We start from the raw sequence: 19,211 nt of genomic DNA, 5'->3' as shown, positions 1-19,211 counted from the left end.
CGCCCGCCCTAGATGTCCCCGTGGAAGCTTGGCCCTAGATGTTCCAACAAAAGCTTGGCGCCATCGACGTGGTGACTCCATGGTGCAGCTCGAGCTCATGCTAGTGAGCTCCGATGAGGCACCGTGCCTACAAGGGCATTGGTTCGGTGTCGCTTGATCCAATACCGACGGGGCTACAACGATGTGGGTGCTCCAATACGAACAGACACCATGCCGCGATGACTCGGGGGGCCTGCTTCGAATGTCCTGCCCATGCTGTAGACCGCGCACATCCCACTTCTCTCTCTCTCTCTCTGATTTTGCTACGACCAATGATGAGCGGTTGCACACACAAATGTTTGTTGTGTGGGTGTTTTTGAAAACGCAGCAACATTTTTTCTTCATGTTTTCGACACGGTGCAACGAAAAATGCTTATTTTCATAGGAAATAGTAAGTCTATTTCGGCTATAGGAAAAGAAGTTGAACACAATAACGAACCCCACCACCGGCCATGGATAGGGGAAAGGGAGACACCCGAAATCGGAACTGACCACCCTGTCACGACGGGAACACGGGTGGACGCCGGCGACCCACCTGGGCGCTCCAGATCGGCACGAGGCCGCCGGACACGTCAGCCCCCCATCCGCCGCTCCGCCCCCGAACCCCAACCACCGTCGCGCGCCCCTGGCCACCCACCACGCGTCCCCCCGCCCCGCCCAGCCCAGCCTGCCTCCTCCTTCCTCCGGCGGCTTTAAATACCAGCCGGGCCAGCCAAATTACGACGGAACCTTTTCCGATACCGCCCGCGCGAAACCAAAAGCCAGCCCGAGAAAGAATCCCGACCTCCCCGTCGCGGATCCGCCGGCTCGCCCCAGCCCGCGGCTGCGCATCTTCTTCTTCTTCTTCTTCTCCCGAGTTTCCCGTGCGCTATTCTCTTCTTTCTTCCCTGCCCACCCCCGGACCTGGGGAAGAAGAAGCAGCGGCGGAGACGGGGCAGGAGGAGCCGGCGGGGGAAGATAAGGAGAAGCTTCGTTGTTCGTCTCCCCGTCGATTCGTTTCCGGATTAGCCAAGGGCGGCTCGAGCTGGGTTGATTTGATCCAAAGCTCGCGTATTTCCCCGGAATCTTTCTCTCTCTGACGGAGGAGCAGGCGGCGGCGGGATGGGGTACCAAGTGGTGGCGGCGCAGCTGGCGCGGCTGAGCGGCGCGCTGGGCACCTCGGACCACGCCTCCGTGGTCTCCATCACCCTCTTCGTCGCGCTGCTCTGCGCCTGCATCGTCCTCGGCCACCTGCTCGAGGAGAACCGCTGGCTCAACGAGTCCATCACCGCCCTCATCATCGTAAGCTCCCTCCCATTAACGATTAACCTTCCAATTTCTTTCTGCTCGGCCGGCGGCCGTCGCTAATGCTCGTCCCCCTTCCTCTTCACCCTGGACCGACGGACGAACAGGGGCTGTGCACCGGCGTGGTGATCCTGATGACCACCAAGGGGAAGAGCTCGCACGTGCTCGTCTTCAGCGAGGACCTCTTCTTCATCTACCTCCTGCCTCCCATCATCTTCAACGCCGGGTAAGGGAAAGGAAGGAACCATCCGTTCCTCCGAGCTCACGGAGCTTTCCCGTCGAATCTCGATCGATTCTCGCGTGTGTTACTTTCGATCTTGTCCCTTCCCGGCCCAGCCTAGCTGCCCACCGTATCAAAAATGGCCTGTGCATGTGGTGTGCGTTCTTTATTCAACGAATTTATGTTCTTTACTTAATTATATCAGTTTCTCCTAGTACCAAACATGGATGTTTCTACCGTCCCCCTGGCTGGCATATCTGGATCTGCCAGCAGCAGCTGCTGGAGCTGTATATTATTATTTTATCTTTTCTTAGGATCCAGCAGCTGCTGATTGGCAATATTGACTGTTGTTCCATCCTGGAACATTAATAAATAATCTGCAGTTCTTACCAGTGTAATTTCCATAGGATTTGCCTTTTTACTGCGAGTAGGACCACCCATTTTGTTCATGGCATTTAACACTTGTCTATACTGCTGGGTGCCAGTAATCCTGTCCCATTAAGCAATTGATTGTCTCTAGAAGAATCTGCCCCATCATCAATAGGCTGAATTTTGGTTCAGCATTTGGATCTCTTCTGAATGTTAGTACAAATTTGAATGTTCTCAGTTTCTCATAACTATTTCTCATCAGTTTCCAGGTGAAGAAGAAGCAGTTCTTCCGGAATTTCATGACAATCACACTATTTGGTGCCGTTGGGACGATGATGTCGTTTTTCACAATATCTCTTGGTATGCCACTTTCATCCTCCACAAAATCTGCTCGCTGTTTTCTTCGCGGGAATTTTTGGGCAGAGTAGATGAATAGATGTTTGTTCTGCGGGGTTACCTCGGACTTCTCTGACGACGTCGATTACTACGTTTCAGCTGCCATTGCGATATTCAGCAGGATGAACATTGGGACACTGGATGTATCAGATTTTCTTGGTAAGCCGTCATTGCATTTCCACATGACCTGCACCCTGCAGCTGAAGCTATTAGCATGTGAACCTCATCTCTTTCTGATGTTTCTTTCCCATATGCAGCAATTGGAGCTATCTTTTCCGCGACAGATTCTGTCTGCACTCTACAGGTTTGTTGACAAATTTTCTCATGATTCTCCTTTTCTTTTTCAGAGTAATTGCCATGATTATTATCTGAATAAGCAGCTCATGTAAAACCATGACTCAATCCACTGTTTACCCATATTTTTTTTCTTCTGGAAAACAGGTTCTCAATCAGGACGAGACGCCCTTTTTGTACAGTCTAGTGTTCGGGGAAGGTGTTGTGAACGATGCCACATCGGTCGTGCTTTTCAACGCGCTCCAGAACTTCGATCCTAACCAGATCGACGCGATCGTCATTCTTAAGTTCTTGGGGAACTTCTGCTACTTATTCGTGTCAAGCACCTTCCTTGGAGTGTTTGTAAGTTCATTCTGGAGTCTCACCTTTGCACTCCTTTGCTTAACTAAATGATCATCGGCCACATGGATTTAACATTTCTTCCACAATTGGCAGACTGGATTGCTTAGTGCATACGTCATCAAGAAGTTATACATAGGAAGGTTTGTTCAACCCTCGAGTTCTTTCTTATCAAGCATCGATTTCATGCGCGATACTAACTTGGTGTGTTGCTCAACTTATTTCAGGCATTCTACTGACCGTGAGGTCGCACTTGTGATGCTCATGGCCTACCTCTCATATATGCTAGCTGAGGTGTGCTTCTGGTTGGATACAACATAGAAACTTACACTACCAGTAGTAGTCTGAATCTAAGAACTCACCCTGTTTATCTGATCTTTGCAGCTGCTAGATTTGAGTGGTATCCTCACTGTATTCTTCTGTGGTATTGTGATGTCACATTACACCTGGCATAACGTGACAGAGAGCTCAAGAGTTACAACAAAGTAATCATAGTTCTTAGTCTGTGTTATTTAAACATAAGTAATCTTCTGTTCAGTCAAAAACTGCCGGCTAACTTTTTTCCTTTTTCTTCTGTTTAGGCATGCGTTTGCAACCTTGTCCTTCATTGCCGAGACTTTTCTCTTCCTTTATGTTGGGATGGATGCACTGGATATTGAGAAGTGGAAATTTGCTAGTGACAGGTCAGAGATTTGTACTTGTCACCTCTAAACTGCATTGCCTAATCTTCATTTATGGCCTTTCCCCCCGCCGCCCCCCCGCCCCCCCCCCCCAAAGATTCGGTCCTAAGTCTTTCTTCTTGCAGCCCTGGCAAATCCATTGGAATAAGCTCAATTTTGCTCGGATTGGTTCTGGTTGGAAGAGCTGCTTTCGTCTTCCCGCTCTCGTTCTTATCCAACCTGACAAAGAAGACGGAGCTTGAAAAAATAAGCTGGAGGCAGCAAGTGAGTAATTTGTTGCATTAGACTATCTGGCAGTTGGATCGAGTTAACATCTGCTAACTGAATTTCTTTTGATAGATCGTAATATGGTGGGCTGGGCTGATGAGAGGAGCTGTGTCGATCGCTCTTGCTTACAATAAGGTTGGTTCTAAACCCTTTCTTACAATAAGGTCGATGCCAGAATCTTTGTGCACCTTGCTTTACTCAAATTCGCATATTAACTCTACAAATGTCTAGTTTCTTTTCTGCAAGCTTAACTCTTTGCCTTGGAATTGCAGTTTACAAGATCTGGCCACACACAGCTACACGGCAACGCGATAATGATCACCAGCACCATCACTGTTGTTCTGTTTAGCACTATGGTGAGACATCTCATGTTGCAAATCCCTATCCAATGCAATGTACCAGCTTATCATCCGAGATCATTCTGAACGTGTCGACTGTTCGGAAACCATCTGACATCATGTATCGTGTTTACCAGCTGTTTGGCATCTTGACAAAGCCTCTGATCCGGTTCCTGCTGCCCGCGTCGAGCAACGGCGCCGCCTCGGACCCCGCGTCACCGAAGTCTCTGCACTCTCCTCTCCTCACAAGCCAGCTAGGCTCGGACCTGGAGGCGCCTCTCCCCATCGTGAGGCCCTCCAGCCTCCGGATGCTCATCACCAAGCCGACCCACACCATCCACTACTACTGGCGCAAGTTTGACGACGCGCTGATGCGCCCGATGTTCGGTGGGCGCGGGTTTGTGCCCTACTCCCCAGGATCACCCACCGATCCGAACGTACTCGTGGAATGAACGTCGCGAAGAAGCAACGGAGAATCCACTACAGCTTCAGGAGACACTCTGAACTGTAACATGAAGAGAAGCAAGTGTCGCAGCTTCAGAAGAAGATGAAGTCTCAGGTAATACTATAGCGTTTGGCTGACTCGGAAGGCCGAAGAAGGCGGCCCTCCGATGATGGTTCAGATGAACGGTTGGTTACGGCACCGACAGGAAGATGAATCCTAGTAACGGTGATGCGAGTATCATCAGCGCCTTATCGGTTACGACAAAGCCTGTACAGTTTTGTATGTAGATTAACAAGCCAATTGTATCCTATGAGATCTCCGCTAGCAGGCAGGCGTCTGACCTCCTGCATCTACCCTTACTTACAATCTCCTAATGGATTGGTGTGTATCCTGCCAAGTTGTGCCAGATGAGTGATGATCTTGTGGCCTGGTTGCTACAAAGAACTCATCTCAGACAAGTTATCTATCTATATCTATCTTGAATTGAATTTGCCTCTTGTACGTCGACGGCTGTCGTTATGATGCCAAAAATTTGTTATAATCTGTCAAAATATAAATCTACTTTTGTGAGGAGCTTGATATCTTTTCGTGTTAGCCTGCTGTTGCAGCATAATTAGGTCCATTTCACACTACTTTTGTAGCAACACACTACTAGGAGCAGCCAAATTGAGCAAGATTTAGTTAATGTACTGTACATTGCAAGATTTATTGTCTGCTTTCCCTCTTGAGCTGGGTGGTTTGGTCCGTTGCCCAGAGCGGCATGTTTCAGATTCAGTTCCCATACCGGGAAAGCCCAAAGGGTTTGGCTGGTTAGGCCGGTGCTGTGAGCATTCGGAAGAGACATCATTATAAATGTGGATATGGTTACTGGTTGCATGTCCATGCTTTTTGGGACAATGGGATGGTGACACTACCCTCACCGGGAGGCTAATCATTCCTCATCACGAATTCATCGACGGGTGGCCGGTTGCTGCTAGTGCAAGTAGAGTAGAGTCCCTCTCAAAATAGGAAAATGAGAGATCACCTTCTAGGTAGCAACTCCCAAATGACCACCTTTCTTTTGGAAAGTAATCTGACCTTGTTGATTAATAATCGTATCAAGTCGTATATCAGACCAAAGGTGATGTAACAAGCACCCCCTCTGTCCCAAAATCCTCTGTCTTAGTGTTAGATACATTGGCATCCAGACACATCTAAGACAGGAATTTTAGAACAGGGGTAATATGAACATAATAGATTGTCGGTAAAACCAAAAATTTTCATTGACATCATTCGAAATGGTCCAACATAGCTCCGCCTTTTGCATCTTGAGGTTTCTCCATGGTTGCGGAGAAAGAAAAAGGTAAAACTGGACTAGCCTTAACGGTTTCGTGTCGTGGACCCCGATAGGTGGTGACAAGTATACATCGTTGGATGCACTCTGACCAGGACACCTCTCTTGCAACATAGGTTGCCAAACCATAATGCACTCTGACCAGGATACTTCCTTTGCAACATATGCTTCGTCGAACCCGTGGACCAAAACAAACTTGACACCACTTTTCTGTCATAAAACAATTACACGAATGGAGCCATGAGGGTTGTATTACTCTTGCGTGACAACGCCTCCAACACAAGAGGTAATAAAAATAAACAATACATGACCCTAAAACGAAAGAAACTTAATCTACCTTACAAAGAAAGATTGATCCATGGTTCCTCCCACCGTGTGATGTCCGGGAAGGATGGTGGAGACGTTGAGGGCATGAGAAGAGATCAAAATCTGAATGCTGGATGGTTAGGAGGGTGGATGTATCCCCTACCCCACAAGAAATTAAACACCATGATTTTCGACACATGCATGTCTCATAAAGTAAGATATTCTTTTAGCAGGAGGTGACGAGACGTTTGTGGTGAATTTGTCAATACCAACATCTGTTGACTCAGTCTCTCGAAGGTGCTCATACAGATGGCCTGCACGTGCGTGCGTTCGCAGTGAAGAGTATGTGTGTACAATGGCGGGGCTATGTAGAGACCTGAGGGGGCATGGCCCCCCAGCCCGGATGTAATTTTTTTACTAGGTATTAGTAATAATCTAAGTAATGGGCTAATGGCCCATCAAACCATCGTCCACGCACGCTCACTTCAGGCTCGGTCACTCGGGGGCTGTGATTTATGGTTTTGATAATTGGAAGAAGGTGAATGATGGAAGATGGGGATCTTGCCAATAACTTGGTTGTTCACATAGAGCGAAAATCGTAGAGAAGTACAACTTTGAGGATATTTGAACGGAATTCAAGAGCATGAGGGATCGAAAAGCTGATCTGTAGTACCACTCCTTTTGTAGTTCTTCATTGGCTCAGAGAATGTCTTTGGAGCTTCAGGTAGAGCGGTATATTCATGTAGACAAGTCGTACATTTTGGTTTAGTTTGTTGTCTTATATGAAGTATATATTGCTAATTATGTATGTATTTTGCGACCAATATGGATAATATAAATATAAATTTACCTGGAGGCTGCAAATTCTGGTTTGTTGCAGTTGGTTAATTTTTTTATGTGTCTTTGGCTCCCCCCCCCCCCCCCCCCCCCCAACCCCACATAGATCCTTGTCAAGCTCCGCCACTGTGCGTGCGTGTGTGAACGTTTGCCTCCCTCTTCTCTCATTTTTTAGCAAAGGAAAATGATCTTATCACTTCATAAAGAAAAGGAAAATTTCCAAAAAAGAAAAAAAGAAAAGGAAAATAGCCTTATCTATTTTTTTTTTTGACATGAAAATGGGCTTATCTTTTCCCGTAAAAAAAAGAAATAAGAAATGGTCTTATCTTACTGATTTACTGAACCTTAGTAGGAGTAGTAGTACTATATTTGACCAGGTAAGCCATCAGAGGAAAATGCCATAACCAACTTTCTCCTACCAGAATCTCCCACTTTGTCCTGACAGAGATGCCGGAGTATATTAGCACTCCTACTACCAGCACAATTTCCCTGCCAACTGGGCAAAGCACAAATTTGTTCGTAGAGCATTCTTGTTCTTTCCCTCACTGCTCCACATCCTTGTCCCTGTCTCCCTCCACGCATATCACCAAGCCGCTACCCAAAGGCAGCAGCAACCATCTCCCACCCACATCCGTCCATGCCATATTGATGCCGCCGCTGCAGAGAATTGCAATCCGTTGACATCCCAGCGGCACCTTTTTTGTGCCATAAGTTGGTGGGATTGCTTGGAACCGCGGTTTCTTGGCAGGATTCGGTGGGGGATTGGGCGGATTTGGCCGCCGGGGGCGGGCGGAGAAGGCGATGTCTTTCAGGAGCATGGTCCGGGAGATGAAGGGCGAGGTGGACGCCATCGCCCGGCGCCGGCCGCTTCCGTCGGCGCGCGGCGTCCGGCGGGTGGCGGCGGTGGCGACGGAGGAGGAGGCCGCGCGGCAGGGCTGCTGCTGGGCGGAGCTGCCGCCGGAGCTCCTGCGGGAGGTGCTGGCGCGGGTCGAGGCGTCGGAGCCGCGGTGGCCGCGCCGCCGCGACGTGGTGGCGTGCGCCGGCGTCTGCCGGACCTGGAGGGGTGTTGTCAGGGAGATCGTCCGCGTTCCCGAGGTGTCCGGGCGGCTCACCTTCCCCATCTCTCTCAAGCAGGTAGCCGCTCATGGCAACTCTGAATCCCTCTCTCTCTCTCTCGCTCGCTCCCTGGTCACCATCCATGCTGTTGTTCATTCAGCTGCTACTCAATGGCAGCCCGGTGTTCATATTAAGTTCTTAGATTAGTCACCAAAATTTTTCTCTGTTGATGAGATTGTCTATTGTCTAGTAGTAAATCAAGAGCTATTAGTTGATGAAACGTCTGGCCGCAAACTTCAATTATGGCGATTGCGTTCAGTTTTTCTTTCTTAGAATTGTGTGAGCGCCTTTTGATGTCCACCATTTCACGCAACGTAGCGACCCTTCTTTTTTCCTGATTGGAAGATGTCAAAGAAAGGTCTGTGTGAAAAGAGTTCTAACGTTGGGTAGCCCCATCTACTCTGTCATGTTTGTTTCATTTTCTATTTTTTTATTTAATCCTAGAAAGTACAGTAGTTGAGACCGAGAAATATGTCTATATTGAGAAGAAACTTGAAAAGTCAGATTAGTAAATAATGACTGGTTGTCTGGTTTAGTATGAAATGTCCAATGTCAACTGTTATTCAGTTCGAACAGTCGTTGTCAAACGGGTTTAATAGGAAAGCTTTGTTGTCAGATACTTCAGATGTAGTTGACCATCCTTTGTAGAACAGTGATGCCTAATTCAAGTTTTATAAACCATGTGGCTTTGTTGCTAGATTTGTTTGCTTTGAACTTACTTTTACCTCTCTAACATGTAGCCTGGACCAAGAGATGCTCCCATCAAATGTTTCATTCGGAGGCACCGGGCTACTCAGACATATTTCCTCTACATTGGACTGACTGATGGTATGCGTTTCTCATTGGGCATATGCAGTCTGGATTTTACTTATTTTGTTCATGAATAGTTTTTCCTTTTCTTTGTGCAGCGCTAGCTGATACTGGGAAGTTCCTACTTGCTGCACGCAAATACCATAGGCCAACATGCACCGAATATCTAATTTCACTTGACAAGACTGATATGTCAAAGGGGAGTCAAACCTGCGTTGGCAAGTTAAGGTGATTGTTTGGCATTTATATCTGAAAATTATGAGTTGCCGTAGTTTCTTCAGCGACATACATAAGATCAGAACAGCATGTTGAAGCAGAGAAACCTATTTAGTAACATTTCCTCTTTTCTGAACAGATCGAATTTCTTGAGAACGAAGTTTACTGTCTATGATGCGCATCCACCTCATGCTGGACCTGTGGTTTCAAAGAGATGGCCTGCTGGCGACTATCCAGTTATACAAATTAATTATGAAGTGAATGTTTTGGGATCTAGGTATGCCATCTTATTCGGTAACCCTTCCATTACGTAAATTTGATGTGCGCACATATTTTTTTATGTTATCCTAAGACCATATTATTTGCATACAAATCCATTTACTGACCAAAAATGTTGAGAACACAGTAACTGCTATTTGCAATGCTGATAACAGCCTTACTCTTCATAAACTTTAAATGCATTACCATTTCTGAAAATCAGCAGATCCAAAGCCACAGTGGAATAACGATGTTATCTAAATGCATTATATTTTTTTTGAAGAGGAATAACGATGTTATTTAAGTGCACTATAATTTCTGAAGATCAGCAGATCGAAAACCACAGTGGGATAATGATGTTTTCTGGATTACCATAGGAGGCAGGGCTGCTTAAGTGTGATTTCACCTGAAATATACAAAATCTTGTAAAATCAGGTTTAGACTTCATGTCTTGGTAGTGGGTAAACAAAGCTATGTGTTTATTTATAATGCAACAGAAAACATTTTATCATATAGGAAGCGCCACCAACTAATTTTTATCACGTATTGTAATTATGTCACGTGTGAAGCACCACTAACTAATACTCCCTCCGTCCTAAAATAAGTGTCTCAACCTTAGTACAACTTCGTATTAAAGTTAGTATAAAGTTGAGACACTTATTTTGGGACGGAGGAAGTACTTATTATCATTTATAAGTAGTGTAATTATGTCATGTATGAAGCACCACTAACTATTTTTTTCCCAATCAACAGGGGCCTCGCCCCTGGTTCCATTTCAGAGAAACGAAACCACATGAGACTAACTAATTATATCACGTAACTAGTGTAAATTTCTTCATGTAAGAAGCATGACTAAGACACTATGTTACGGCATATTTGCTTATTGTAGGGGCCCAAGAAGAATGAACTGTATCATGGAATCTATCCCTGTATCAGCAATTGAACAAGGAGGAACAGCTCCAACACAGACTGCGTTTCCTTTCTTCAATCCCAAATCATCTCGAATGGATAGCTCAATTACTCCATTATCCAGTCAAGTGGAAAGTAAGCTGGTGCTTAAGAACAAGTCCCCCAGGTGGCACGAACATCTGCGGTGCTGGTGCCTCAACTTCCACGGACGGGTGACGGTTGCATCAGTGAAAAACTTTCAGCTGGTGGCTTCAGATGAGAGTGCTCCAGCTAACGAGGAGAATGACGACACCACCCTCCAGTTTGGTAAGATTGGGAAGGACTTGTTCACACTCGACTACCGTTACCCGGTATCGGCGTTTCAGGCATTTGCGATCTGCCTCAGCAGCTTCGACACCAAATTAGCGCGCGAATGAAGAGGTGCGTCTCTTAGTTTCTTGTTTGTGTCATGTTTACTGACATGCCAATCAAACGAACAATTTGATGATGAGTCATATGTTAATGGTACATCTGGAAGTTGGTCACACGCTTATCCGAGTTGCTTCGAACTTCTAGAGACCTTCAGACACAAGAAGAGTTAGCTTCAATCCAGCATTTCTGCTGGGTGTTAAGGATATCTGACCTGCAGATTGTGTCACCTACCTGACAAATACATTATATTAAACCTGACTTTGAAGCACCATTTTACCTGCAGGTGTCGAACAACCAATAGAGTGTAGAAGGGAGTTGCTGGCATAATCCAGAATTTGATGCTCGATATGAGAAGCTGGAGGGGGACAGGTAGTTGTAGAGGCTGATGTCCTGTTAAATGATATCATAATGTAAATATCAGTCTAGCTGGGTGTGGTTATATTTGTTCCTGATAAAGTCAACTTTCTTTACTCCCGTTGTATGTGCATTGGAAATACCCAGGTAGAAGCATGATTTTCTACCTGGTTCGTCGCAGATGAAAAAACAAGTTATTTTTGTGTTTTGTGTTTGCGGTTACCCAGCAACCTCATTGAGTTGTCGATTATAGAAATATTTGTACTAATGTTTTATGGCTATCTGGAATCAGTTTTTAACAGCAAGGTTAGAGAATTATGTCAAACTGGGATGCAATTCGGTTCACCGTAAATTCAGTGGCGGCAATTACATTTTTGAATGATATGGATGCCAGGAAAACTGGGAACTGAATTAACACGACCCATGATAATTCCAACATCAGTTGACAAATTTGCATTTGCATTTGCAGTGACCTATATCTTCTTAGTTATTATGAAAAAAGTCTCATCTTGAGACAGTATAACCATAATACAGCAGCCTCATCAAATGAAGAAAAATATGAAATTCATATACACTTGAACTCTCGATCCAATTATTAATAATTGGGTCGGATCATATATTCATATCTCATATCTCATCTCATCTGGGCTGATGGATGATTAAAAAAGCGTCAAACTGGCTGCGGCAGCTCGTCGTAGGTGGAGACGGCGGCGGCCGTCTCGTCGTCCTCGTCCCACTCGCCGCAGACGACGCTGCGCACGAACTCCATGAAGGGCGGCCAGTGCTCCGGCGAGAAGAACTCGGCCCCCATCCGCCTGTAGGTGAAGAAGGTCGGCCGCATCAGCTCCGCGGTGACGATGTTGCTCTTGATCCGCGGGAAGCTGCTGGTGTGCGTCATCACCAGCGACGCGTTCTCGCCGGCGATGCGCGCGCCGTGCCGCCGGCACGCGTTCTTGATCTGCACCAGCAGCTTGTCCGGGCTGGACCCCGTGTTCCGCTGCTGCTTGTTCATGCACACGTCCATGCCGGGCACCACCATGGTGCACCCGTGCTGCGCGAACACCTTGGCCACCGGGCTGTACCCGTTCTTCTTGTTGCTCTTGTAGAACCCCGCCACCGCCTCCGCCGGCCGCGACTGCGCGCCGTGCCACCAGTGCATGAACGGCACCTTGGCCGACAGCTCCACCGGCTTGCTGCCGAACACGCGGCTCGCCATGCCGAGGACGCGGTCGCCGTGGCTGAGCAGCTTCCCGGCGTACCAGGAGAGGAAGAAATCGCCGTAGGGGCTGTCCCACGAGCCGTGGTCGCGGAAGAACTCGCTCGAGTCCGGCGACTCGTTGTACCCCGGCGCGTTGTGCGGGCCGGCGAGGCCCCACATCGGGTTGCCCAGCGCCTCCGCGTGCTGCCTCAGCTGCGCCAGCATGTACTTGTCGTAGCACTGGAACTCGCCCACGCCGATGAACTGCGTCACGTCGCTCCCCGGCGGGTACGACGGGTACCGGAGCTCGCCGTTCGGCCCCAGCCCCACCGTCACGTCCTGAGCACCATCGGTCGACCCTACTAGTTTAAAATGCATGACAAAATGGAGACATTGGCTGATTAAGTTTGTCGTGATTGATTCCGTACGGTGATGGTGGACTCGAAGAGGTCGTCGAAGGCGTCGACGAAGCTGCGGAAGAAGGCCTCGTAGCGCTGGAGGGGGGACATGCCGGCGAGCACGGGGAGCTCGTCGACGGCGAAGGAGAGGCAGTCCTCGTGGCGCCCGCCGGCGCCGTCGGTGAAGAGGATGTCGCGGTCCTTGGCGGCGGCGGCGCCGACCCAGGACGGGAGCTTGGGGACGCTGCCGCCCGGCGAGCCGTGGATGCGGAGGGAGACCCGGAGGTTGAGGCCCTCGTCGCGGGCCATGTCGGCCACGGCGCGGTACCCGGCCCACGAGAACTTGTCCGGCGACTCCGGCTGCACCACGGACCAGAACACCTGCAGCTCCACGCCGTCCACGCCCAGGAGCTTCACGGCGCGCATCCCGGCCTCGATGCCCCTGGCGCTGTTCACCGTCGCGCCGTCCGTCACCGAGTTGATCGGCAGGCCCACGAACAGCCGCACCGCGCCCACGTCCTCCACCTGACATCATCATGCACGCAGCGTTCCAACCGTCAAAATAATTCGCGCCTTAATTAGTTGAAGCCCATTCTGCAATTAAGCACCACCACCCACCACATCGCGGCTGTTCTTGGTGCCGCCTTGGACGACGGCGCCGGCGGCCTGGACGGAGAAGCGGCCGGGCCCGGCGACGCTCAGGACGTCCCTCGCGCTGCCGCCGCGCCGCGGCCGTCCGAACTCCACCCTCCGCGGCGCAGCGTGCCCGGCTCCTCCTCCCCGGAGGCGCCTCGCCGCCGGCGACGCTGCCGCGGCGGCGTGTTGCGTTTGCAGGGCATCCATGGATGGCAATCAATCCCGGTTGGGGAACTTGATCGGGGACGCTTTCCTTCGGCGTGTTGAGCCTAGCATCCGTTGGTCGGCGGGGAGTATTTATGGGGATTGCTGGCGGGAAAGGGCAAAGAAAAGGGGTGGACAGAACGTGGGGACTATGTTTAACTTCAGGAAATCTTTGGAAATGGGGTGCCGTGCTATTATTAGTGCCCGTGATCCATAAGTTTTACCTTCCAAAGAGTCTCAAAGGGACCCTAAAAAAAAGTCTCAAAGGGAGCATCAACGTCCATTTAGGACAAATGAGAAACAGAGGAGTTTTACAGAAAGTACTACGTACTCCGTCCCAAAATAAGTGTCTCAACCTTAGTACAACTTTGATAAGTGTCTCAACTTTGTACTAAGGTTGAGACACTTATCAAAGTTGTACTAAGGTTGACACACTTATTTTGGGACGGAGGGAGTACATTGCTAGAGAAATTTCTGGGCAATGCTAGGTGTTGGCGCGCGTCCCAACGTTTCTGCCGGTCGCACGCCGGCCATCAGATTGACCCGTCCCAAGCCGTGCCATTGTATTTCTATCCACCCAGGCCGCCCCCCTCCGCGACTTCTCCTCCGCACGTAGGTCGCCACATGGCAGTCGCCCCTCTCCCACGCGCCCCACGACACCCGTTCCCGTCCTCTCCTCCTTGCCTCGTCCCCACGACGCTGCTCATCGAGGCTCGCCGACGACGCTTGTCACGCGACTCTGGCGGGAGCTCGCGGCTTGCAGCAGACCGGTGCCTCACATCTCTGGCAAGACCTCGCCACGCCGTGCACTCGCCCCAGTCCCAACACGGGAGCTCGCCTCCCCCAGCATCTATGGACGCCACGTCCAGCTGCCCCATGCATCTCGCCGTTGCAGCTTGGTGCACCGATCCTATTCGTCGAAACTCGTCGCGGTCATCGTCATCGGGCACCATTTCACCTTGGTAGCAAAAAAGCTCAGCGGTAGAAGCTTTTTACTTGTCGGTTGCAACAAATGAGAACGTCCGCTGTCATCGCCACAGAAAACAAAACGGACAATGAAGCAAAATCACATGCCGGTTCCAACTCTGGATTTGCCGGTTGTAGCAAAACAGATTACTAGTGGAAACTTCTGCGGTTCCTGGTTGCAACAAAACACATGGATTCAACGTTGCCGCCGCAAAAATTACTCAGCCGATTGCAGCAAAACCACATGCTAGTTCCAGCTCTGGATTTCCCGGTTGTAATAGATCACGTGCTCCGTCGTCGCCGCCGCAAAAATCACTCAGCCGATTGCAGCAAAACCACATGCTGGTTCCAGCTCTGGATTTCCCGGTTGTAATAGATCACGTGCTCCGTCGTCATCGCCGCAGAATAACACTGCGACGATGCAGCAAAACCGTTTGCTGGTTCTAGCTTCGGCTTACCCGGTTGTAGCAAAACCAAAAGCTGGTTCCAGCTCTAACTTTGCCAGTAACACATCATTTGCTTCGAACCACCTCTTGGTCGCTACTTCCGCCAATCGTCGTGGTAACAAAAAAGCTCAGCGGTAGAAGCTTTTGCCTTGTCGGTTGCAACAAATGAGAAATTCCGCATTATGAACATAATCATTTGCGGATAGTTGATAAAAAAGTCCTTCAAATACTCTCTACGCCAATTGGCGCAACGGGTCATCTAGTAGTATAAAAGTAGCATGGACATAGCAAAACTTAGGGATACGTTTGGGAGGTATAAGCTATGCAGAGTGTTGGGTTTGTACCTTTTGGATTCGTTGGACATTGTAAAACCCCATCCAAGTGAAAACATTTCTCTGGTTAGTGCTGATTAAAAGCATATTAAGACATTGTTGGATGGGGGAGGGGGGGGGGGGGGGGTATTTGCGAGGAAATCTGTCTTGTCTACAGCGAAAATGAATCCATTTATCATTTATTCATTGAATGCCCTCTAGCAAAATAGATCTGGAACATAGTAAGATGTGCATAGTTGCTTGTTTCAATGGTCGGCGTAAAGGTCATCATGGGAAGAGATGAAATCCAGAAAGCGCGTAATATAGCTTGTTTTCATAAAAGATTGCCCTCTCAACATGTTGATGTTGCTTTTAGAATTCTACGCTGGATTAGTTTGTGGAGTTCTCTTCAATGGAAGTCGTCCACAAACTACTAAAGCTGAAACACCGCGCAAAGCTACGGGGTATGTCAAAATTGAAATTTTAGAGTATGAGGAAGTTGGACGGCATGCATCCCAAGGCTAACTGGTTGAAGCCCGAGCTCATGTGGATGCTGATGAAAGCTTCTTTCCTTTTTTCAACAAGAGAAGCATGAAGAAAGAATAGGATTGATACTGGTGTCCTGTTAAGCTTTTGCTCTGTCTTGTTGTTGGGTTTAGGTTGTCGCTCGCTACCGAACTAAATATTTTTTTGGTGGCATATTTTGCATGATGTTGAAAATGCTTGAGGTGGTGGTGTGTTTTGCTGGACATACTCTACTTCTGATTTCATTTATTGGAAAGAATGGAGTAACTTTTTTTTAATTTTAAAAACCAGGCTATGCCTCTTGTATATATTGCACAATGTCAAGTTACAAGTTAGGATTTATAACAACTTGATCTCGAAATATAAACCCATCTAAAATGGTAGGTGTTAACTTTATTAAATCTTATTCTAACATATTCATCATGTTCCCCACTGTATCTTGCAAGGCACTTCACTTGGATTGACGTCAACCATGCATAATCATGTTTCCCCCCAACAGATACCCTCTAATAGAGTCGGGGGAGCTACAAAACACTACCAACCTTATAACAACGCCGACTAGTTTTCCCTCTAACCACATTTTACTAATCATGTGATCTTACGTCCACCAACCATGTTGAAGAGCTCATGCCTACGTAGCAGTGACTACTAAGAAAATCCAATCAATTTTTGAAGAGTTAGATATATTAAAATCTGTGACATTATTGTCGTTGAATATTGTAAAATTTCCCGCGCTAAGAAAAGATATGAGACTTCCCGCGCTAAGTTGTTCAATCTCTGTACTTAAGTAACCGAACTCGAAAGTGCTGCTATGAGCTAGATTTGTGCGTACAAGGGTAAAGAAGTGAGCAAGGCTACCTTTCCGCTGAAAATCCTATACCTGAGTGGTATTTGATCAGAGTGAGTTGTAATTGAGTGTGTCATCAACAGATCAACAAGCTCGACTGTTGTGCACAACTTTTGAAAACACATGTGAGTGAATATTGTGTTTATATTAAACCTATATACTTGTTTGTATTTTAATTTTATAAGACAATATTGTTAATTTGTATTTACTATTATTTATCATTATTAACCAAATACAATTGTGGTTAATATTAATATATGATTTATCATGTTATACAATTCTAACGTCTATCATTAAATATACACTTGTACAATGGCAAACTAAAATGGTACTTTGTATATAAGTCATGCAAGTTTTCATTTTTAAGACATCCACTGAAAATATATTTAGTTAAAACAAAATCCCTTAAATGCAAGAAGCATGCCTCGACAGTCTAATTTGTGACACATGCATTAGTTATAATGTTATATTGCGCGCGCGCGCGCACACACACATGTTACATCTCGCGCTAAAGATCTCTACAAAATCTTGTTAGAGAACAAATATCCCCATCGAGGTTCTTAGAGTAGATATAAGCAAACATGAAAATCCGATGTGTTCAATGACTAGTTGGCAACTTGTGAATACTCTGTACATGGTAATGAATAGAATGGTGCACATATATGTTACTTCTTGGTAGAGATCAAAAACATACAATCTAAAAATATATCAATATTGAGGTTTCGAATGTATCGTAAGGTATAAGCAAGCAAAAAATTGCAGTGTGTTTAATAAGTTGTTGTCAACTTCTGCACACTCTATAGTTCATATTGAAATATCATAGCTATCTCTAGAAGTCGTGTTTGCATATTTTACTGTGTTACTAAGCATATCACAACATATTCAAATGTGTTCCAGACATATGGTCTGTGTTCTTATAGAAACCAGACTATGTGGACATTCTCGTTACCCAGTCCCCGTGAAAGCTTTGCACGTGTGACTCTTTGTGGATTTCCTTTCACCAAACATTTACGCCAACCTTACTTAGTTTGGAAGATGATTCTTGACCCCTAAAAAGATCTAAGGATCAAGTGTTATGAATAATAAGGATACTTCTCTAGCTTTTAGGGATCTAATATTACTTTGAGTTCATAGGTACGCCAATCGAACATATAAACCTGGCTACGCTGCCCGTCGTTCTAGCGCACTTGCGCTCGCGCGACGTGTTCCACCCTACGATCAATTTACTGTCGCTCCTTTTACCGTGTTGTCAGCTAGTCAACCGTTCATCTCTTTTGCACGCACAGCGGCACAGGCTTCGGTCGAGACTGCATGACCGGTGGGCTCGCTTGTTTGTGGGGCCAAGAAGCAGTGGGTGGGCTGAGCGCCCACGGCGTCAGCGAGTGGCTGGGTCTGGGGTTGGACAGGTGAAAACCTAATGCATGCACGTACATGGCTTTCCCCTCCCTCACTTTACCCCCTCCTAGCCGCTGCCGCCGTCTCCTCCTCTTCCTCCTCTCTCCCGTAGCAGATCCACCTCGCCTTCCTTTTCTTCATCGTCCACGCGACCACACGTGTTCTAGATCGGGCGTCTCCGTGGAGAGCAGGGATGACTAGATCTTCACGGTTCGGCTGAAGAAGCAGGAGAGGCCTGCGGTGGGGCCGAGGAGAACCCGACGACGGGGAAAAGAAGCAGCGGTGGAAGCGCTCGTCTTGGTGGGGTGGAGCTGCTCGGAAGATGGAAGGGGACCGGCGACTTGCGGGAGAAGCAGGCCGGCCCTTGTTCGTCATGGAGACGCTTCTGACGCCACGAGCCAGGGCAGGTCGACCACAGGTAAGCGCGTCTCTTTCCTTTCTCTTCTCCCGTCTCTCTCTCTCTCTCTCTCTCTCTCTCTCTCTCTCTCTCTCTCTCTCTCTCTCTTTTTCCTCACTTTCTACCCGGAAGAAGCCCGCAGGAGCAGTAAGCCATGGAGTATTTGGGGGAGTAAACCATGGAGGAGACGGGGGATGCACGGCCTTAGAGCAGCAAACCATGTCAGCCAAGGTGAATAAGCAACAGACGGTCATACTGCTCAAAACATGGATGTTTTGATTTTTTTTTTCTTAAGATCTATAGGATTTTTGTCTGAATAGTTAAAGTATTTCTTTGGGCTACTTTGATTCTCTGAAAAAATTGCGAGAAGTAAGATGGTTGGCTTCTCATGTAGAACTCAGTTTATAGTTACTATGGAAAATTTTCATTGCCACTATTTTTCCTTTTCAATTTTATAACAAGATATGTGCTTTTATCAGGTTTGCTTATGATGTATCCAAATATGTAAAAAGAGCATCTTCGTATCAGGAACAAAAAATCATGGGTGGAATCTATTGACCATGAAGATTTTAATTCAATGACCTTCACTCGAGCTGTGATTTGGATATAATGCAGTAAAATTGTCTTGCATTAAGAATGCAGTATGCTTATGATCAGGATGAACTCA

The 19,211-nt window shown here is 47.5% G+C and overlaps 3 protein-coding genes across 4 annotated transcripts; 2 read left to right on the top strand and 1 right to left on the bottom strand.

Annotated features, from left to right (window-relative positions):
• Nucleotides 1–573: 573 nt before the first annotated feature.
• Nucleotides 574–5,159, top strand: LOC123051669 (sodium/hydrogen exchanger 2). 2 transcript variants are annotated; one of them, XM_044474630.1, is made up of 14 exons: nucleotides 615–1,320; nucleotides 1,431–1,549; nucleotides 2,175–2,272; nucleotides 2,408–2,467; nucleotides 2,566–2,612; nucleotides 2,750–2,944; nucleotides 3,038–3,084; nucleotides 3,169–3,235; nucleotides 3,326–3,426; nucleotides 3,523–3,624; nucleotides 3,747–3,885; nucleotides 3,961–4,023; nucleotides 4,161–4,244; nucleotides 4,364–5,159. In XM_044474630.1, exons 1-14 carry the CDS (start codon nucleotides 1,141–1,143, stop codon nucleotides 4,676–4,678), a joined length of 1,617 nt encoding a protein of 538 aa, XP_044330565.1. In that variant the 5' UTR covers nucleotides 615–1,140; the 3' UTR covers nucleotides 4,679–5,159. The 2 variants fall into 2 exon arrangements, with proteins under 2 accessions (XP_044330563.1, XP_044330565.1); XM_044474628.1 differs by having other exon boundaries at nucleotides 574–1,320; nucleotides 3,038–3,235.
• Nucleotides 5,160–7,622: 2,463 nt separating this feature from the next.
• On the top strand, nucleotides 7,623–11,489 carry LOC123051668 (tubby-like F-box protein 11). The gene is made up of 6 exons (XM_044474627.1): nucleotides 7,623–8,281; nucleotides 9,004–9,091; nucleotides 9,172–9,301; nucleotides 9,429–9,566; nucleotides 10,437–10,876; nucleotides 11,151–11,489. The coding sequence occupies exons 1-5, from the start codon at nucleotides 7,949–7,951 to the stop codon at nucleotides 10,870–10,872; spliced, it is 1,125 nt and encodes a 374-aa protein (XP_044330562.1). The 5' UTR covers nucleotides 7,623–7,948; the 3' UTR covers nucleotides 10,873–10,876; nucleotides 11,151–11,489.
• A 194-nt stretch (nucleotides 11,490–11,683) lies between these two features.
• Nucleotides 11,684–13,727, bottom strand: LOC123051667 (inactive beta-amylase 9). Its single transcript, XM_044474626.1, has 3 exons — nucleotides 13,436–13,727; nucleotides 12,848–13,342; nucleotides 11,684–12,758 (listed from the first exon to the last, which is right to left on the bottom strand). The coding sequence occupies exons 1-3, from the start codon at nucleotides 13,658–13,660 to the stop codon at nucleotides 11,892–11,894; spliced, it is 1,587 nt and encodes a 528-aa protein (XP_044330561.1). The 5' UTR covers nucleotides 13,661–13,727; the 3' UTR covers nucleotides 11,684–11,891.
• Between the last annotated feature and the right edge of the window lie 5,484 nt (nucleotides 13,728–19,211).

This window comes from Triticum aestivum, chromosome 2D, assembly GCF_018294505.1.
Source record: "Triticum aestivum cultivar Chinese Spring chromosome 2D, IWGSC CS RefSeq v2.1, whole genome shotgun sequence".
In the NCBI taxonomy this organism is placed as follows: Eukaryota; Viridiplantae; Streptophyta; class Magnoliopsida; order Poales; family Poaceae; genus Triticum; species Triticum aestivum.
The sequence above is the reverse complement of the archived record's forward strand: the minus strand, read 5'-3'. Positions and strand labels throughout refer to the sequence as shown.

Bases quoted from the DNA above. Each gene is read 5' to 3' on its own strand.
- LOC123051669 (XM_044474628.1), top strand. From the start codon at position 1,141: ATGGGGTACCAAGTGGTGGCGGCGCAGCTGGCGCGGCTGAGCGGCGCG. The intron at 4,024-4,160 runs GTTGGTTCTAAA...TTGGAATTGCAG, and splicing joins TCGCTCTTGCTTACAATAAG to TTTACAAGATCTGGCCACAC. The intron at 4,245-4,363 runs GTGAGACATCTC...CGTGTTTACCAG, and splicing joins TTGTTCTGTTTAGCACTATG to CTGTTTGGCATCTTGACAAA.
- LOC123051668 (XM_044474627.1), top strand. From the start codon at position 7,949: ATGTCTTTCAGGAGCATGGTCCGGGAGATGAAGGGCGAGGTGGACGCC. The intron at 9,092-9,171 runs GTATGCGTTTCT...TTCTTTGTGCAG, and splicing joins CTACATTGGACTGACTGATG to CGCTAGCTGATACTGGGAAG. The intron at 9,567-10,436 runs GTATGCCATCTT...TGCTTATTGTAG, and splicing joins GTGAATGTTTTGGGATCTAG to GGGCCCAAGAAGAATGAACT.
- LOC123051667 (XM_044474626.1), bottom strand. From the start codon at position 13,660: ATGGATGCCCTGCAAACGCAACACGCCGCCGCGGCAGCGTCGCCGGCG. The intron at 13,343-13,435 runs GTGGGTGGTGGT...TGATGATGTCAG, and splicing joins CCAAGAACAGCCGCGATGTG to GTGGAGGACGTGGGCGCGGT. The intron at 12,759-12,847 runs GTACGGAATCAA...GATGGTGCTCAG, and splicing joins TCTTCGAGTCCACCATCACC to GACGTGACGGTGGGGCTGGG.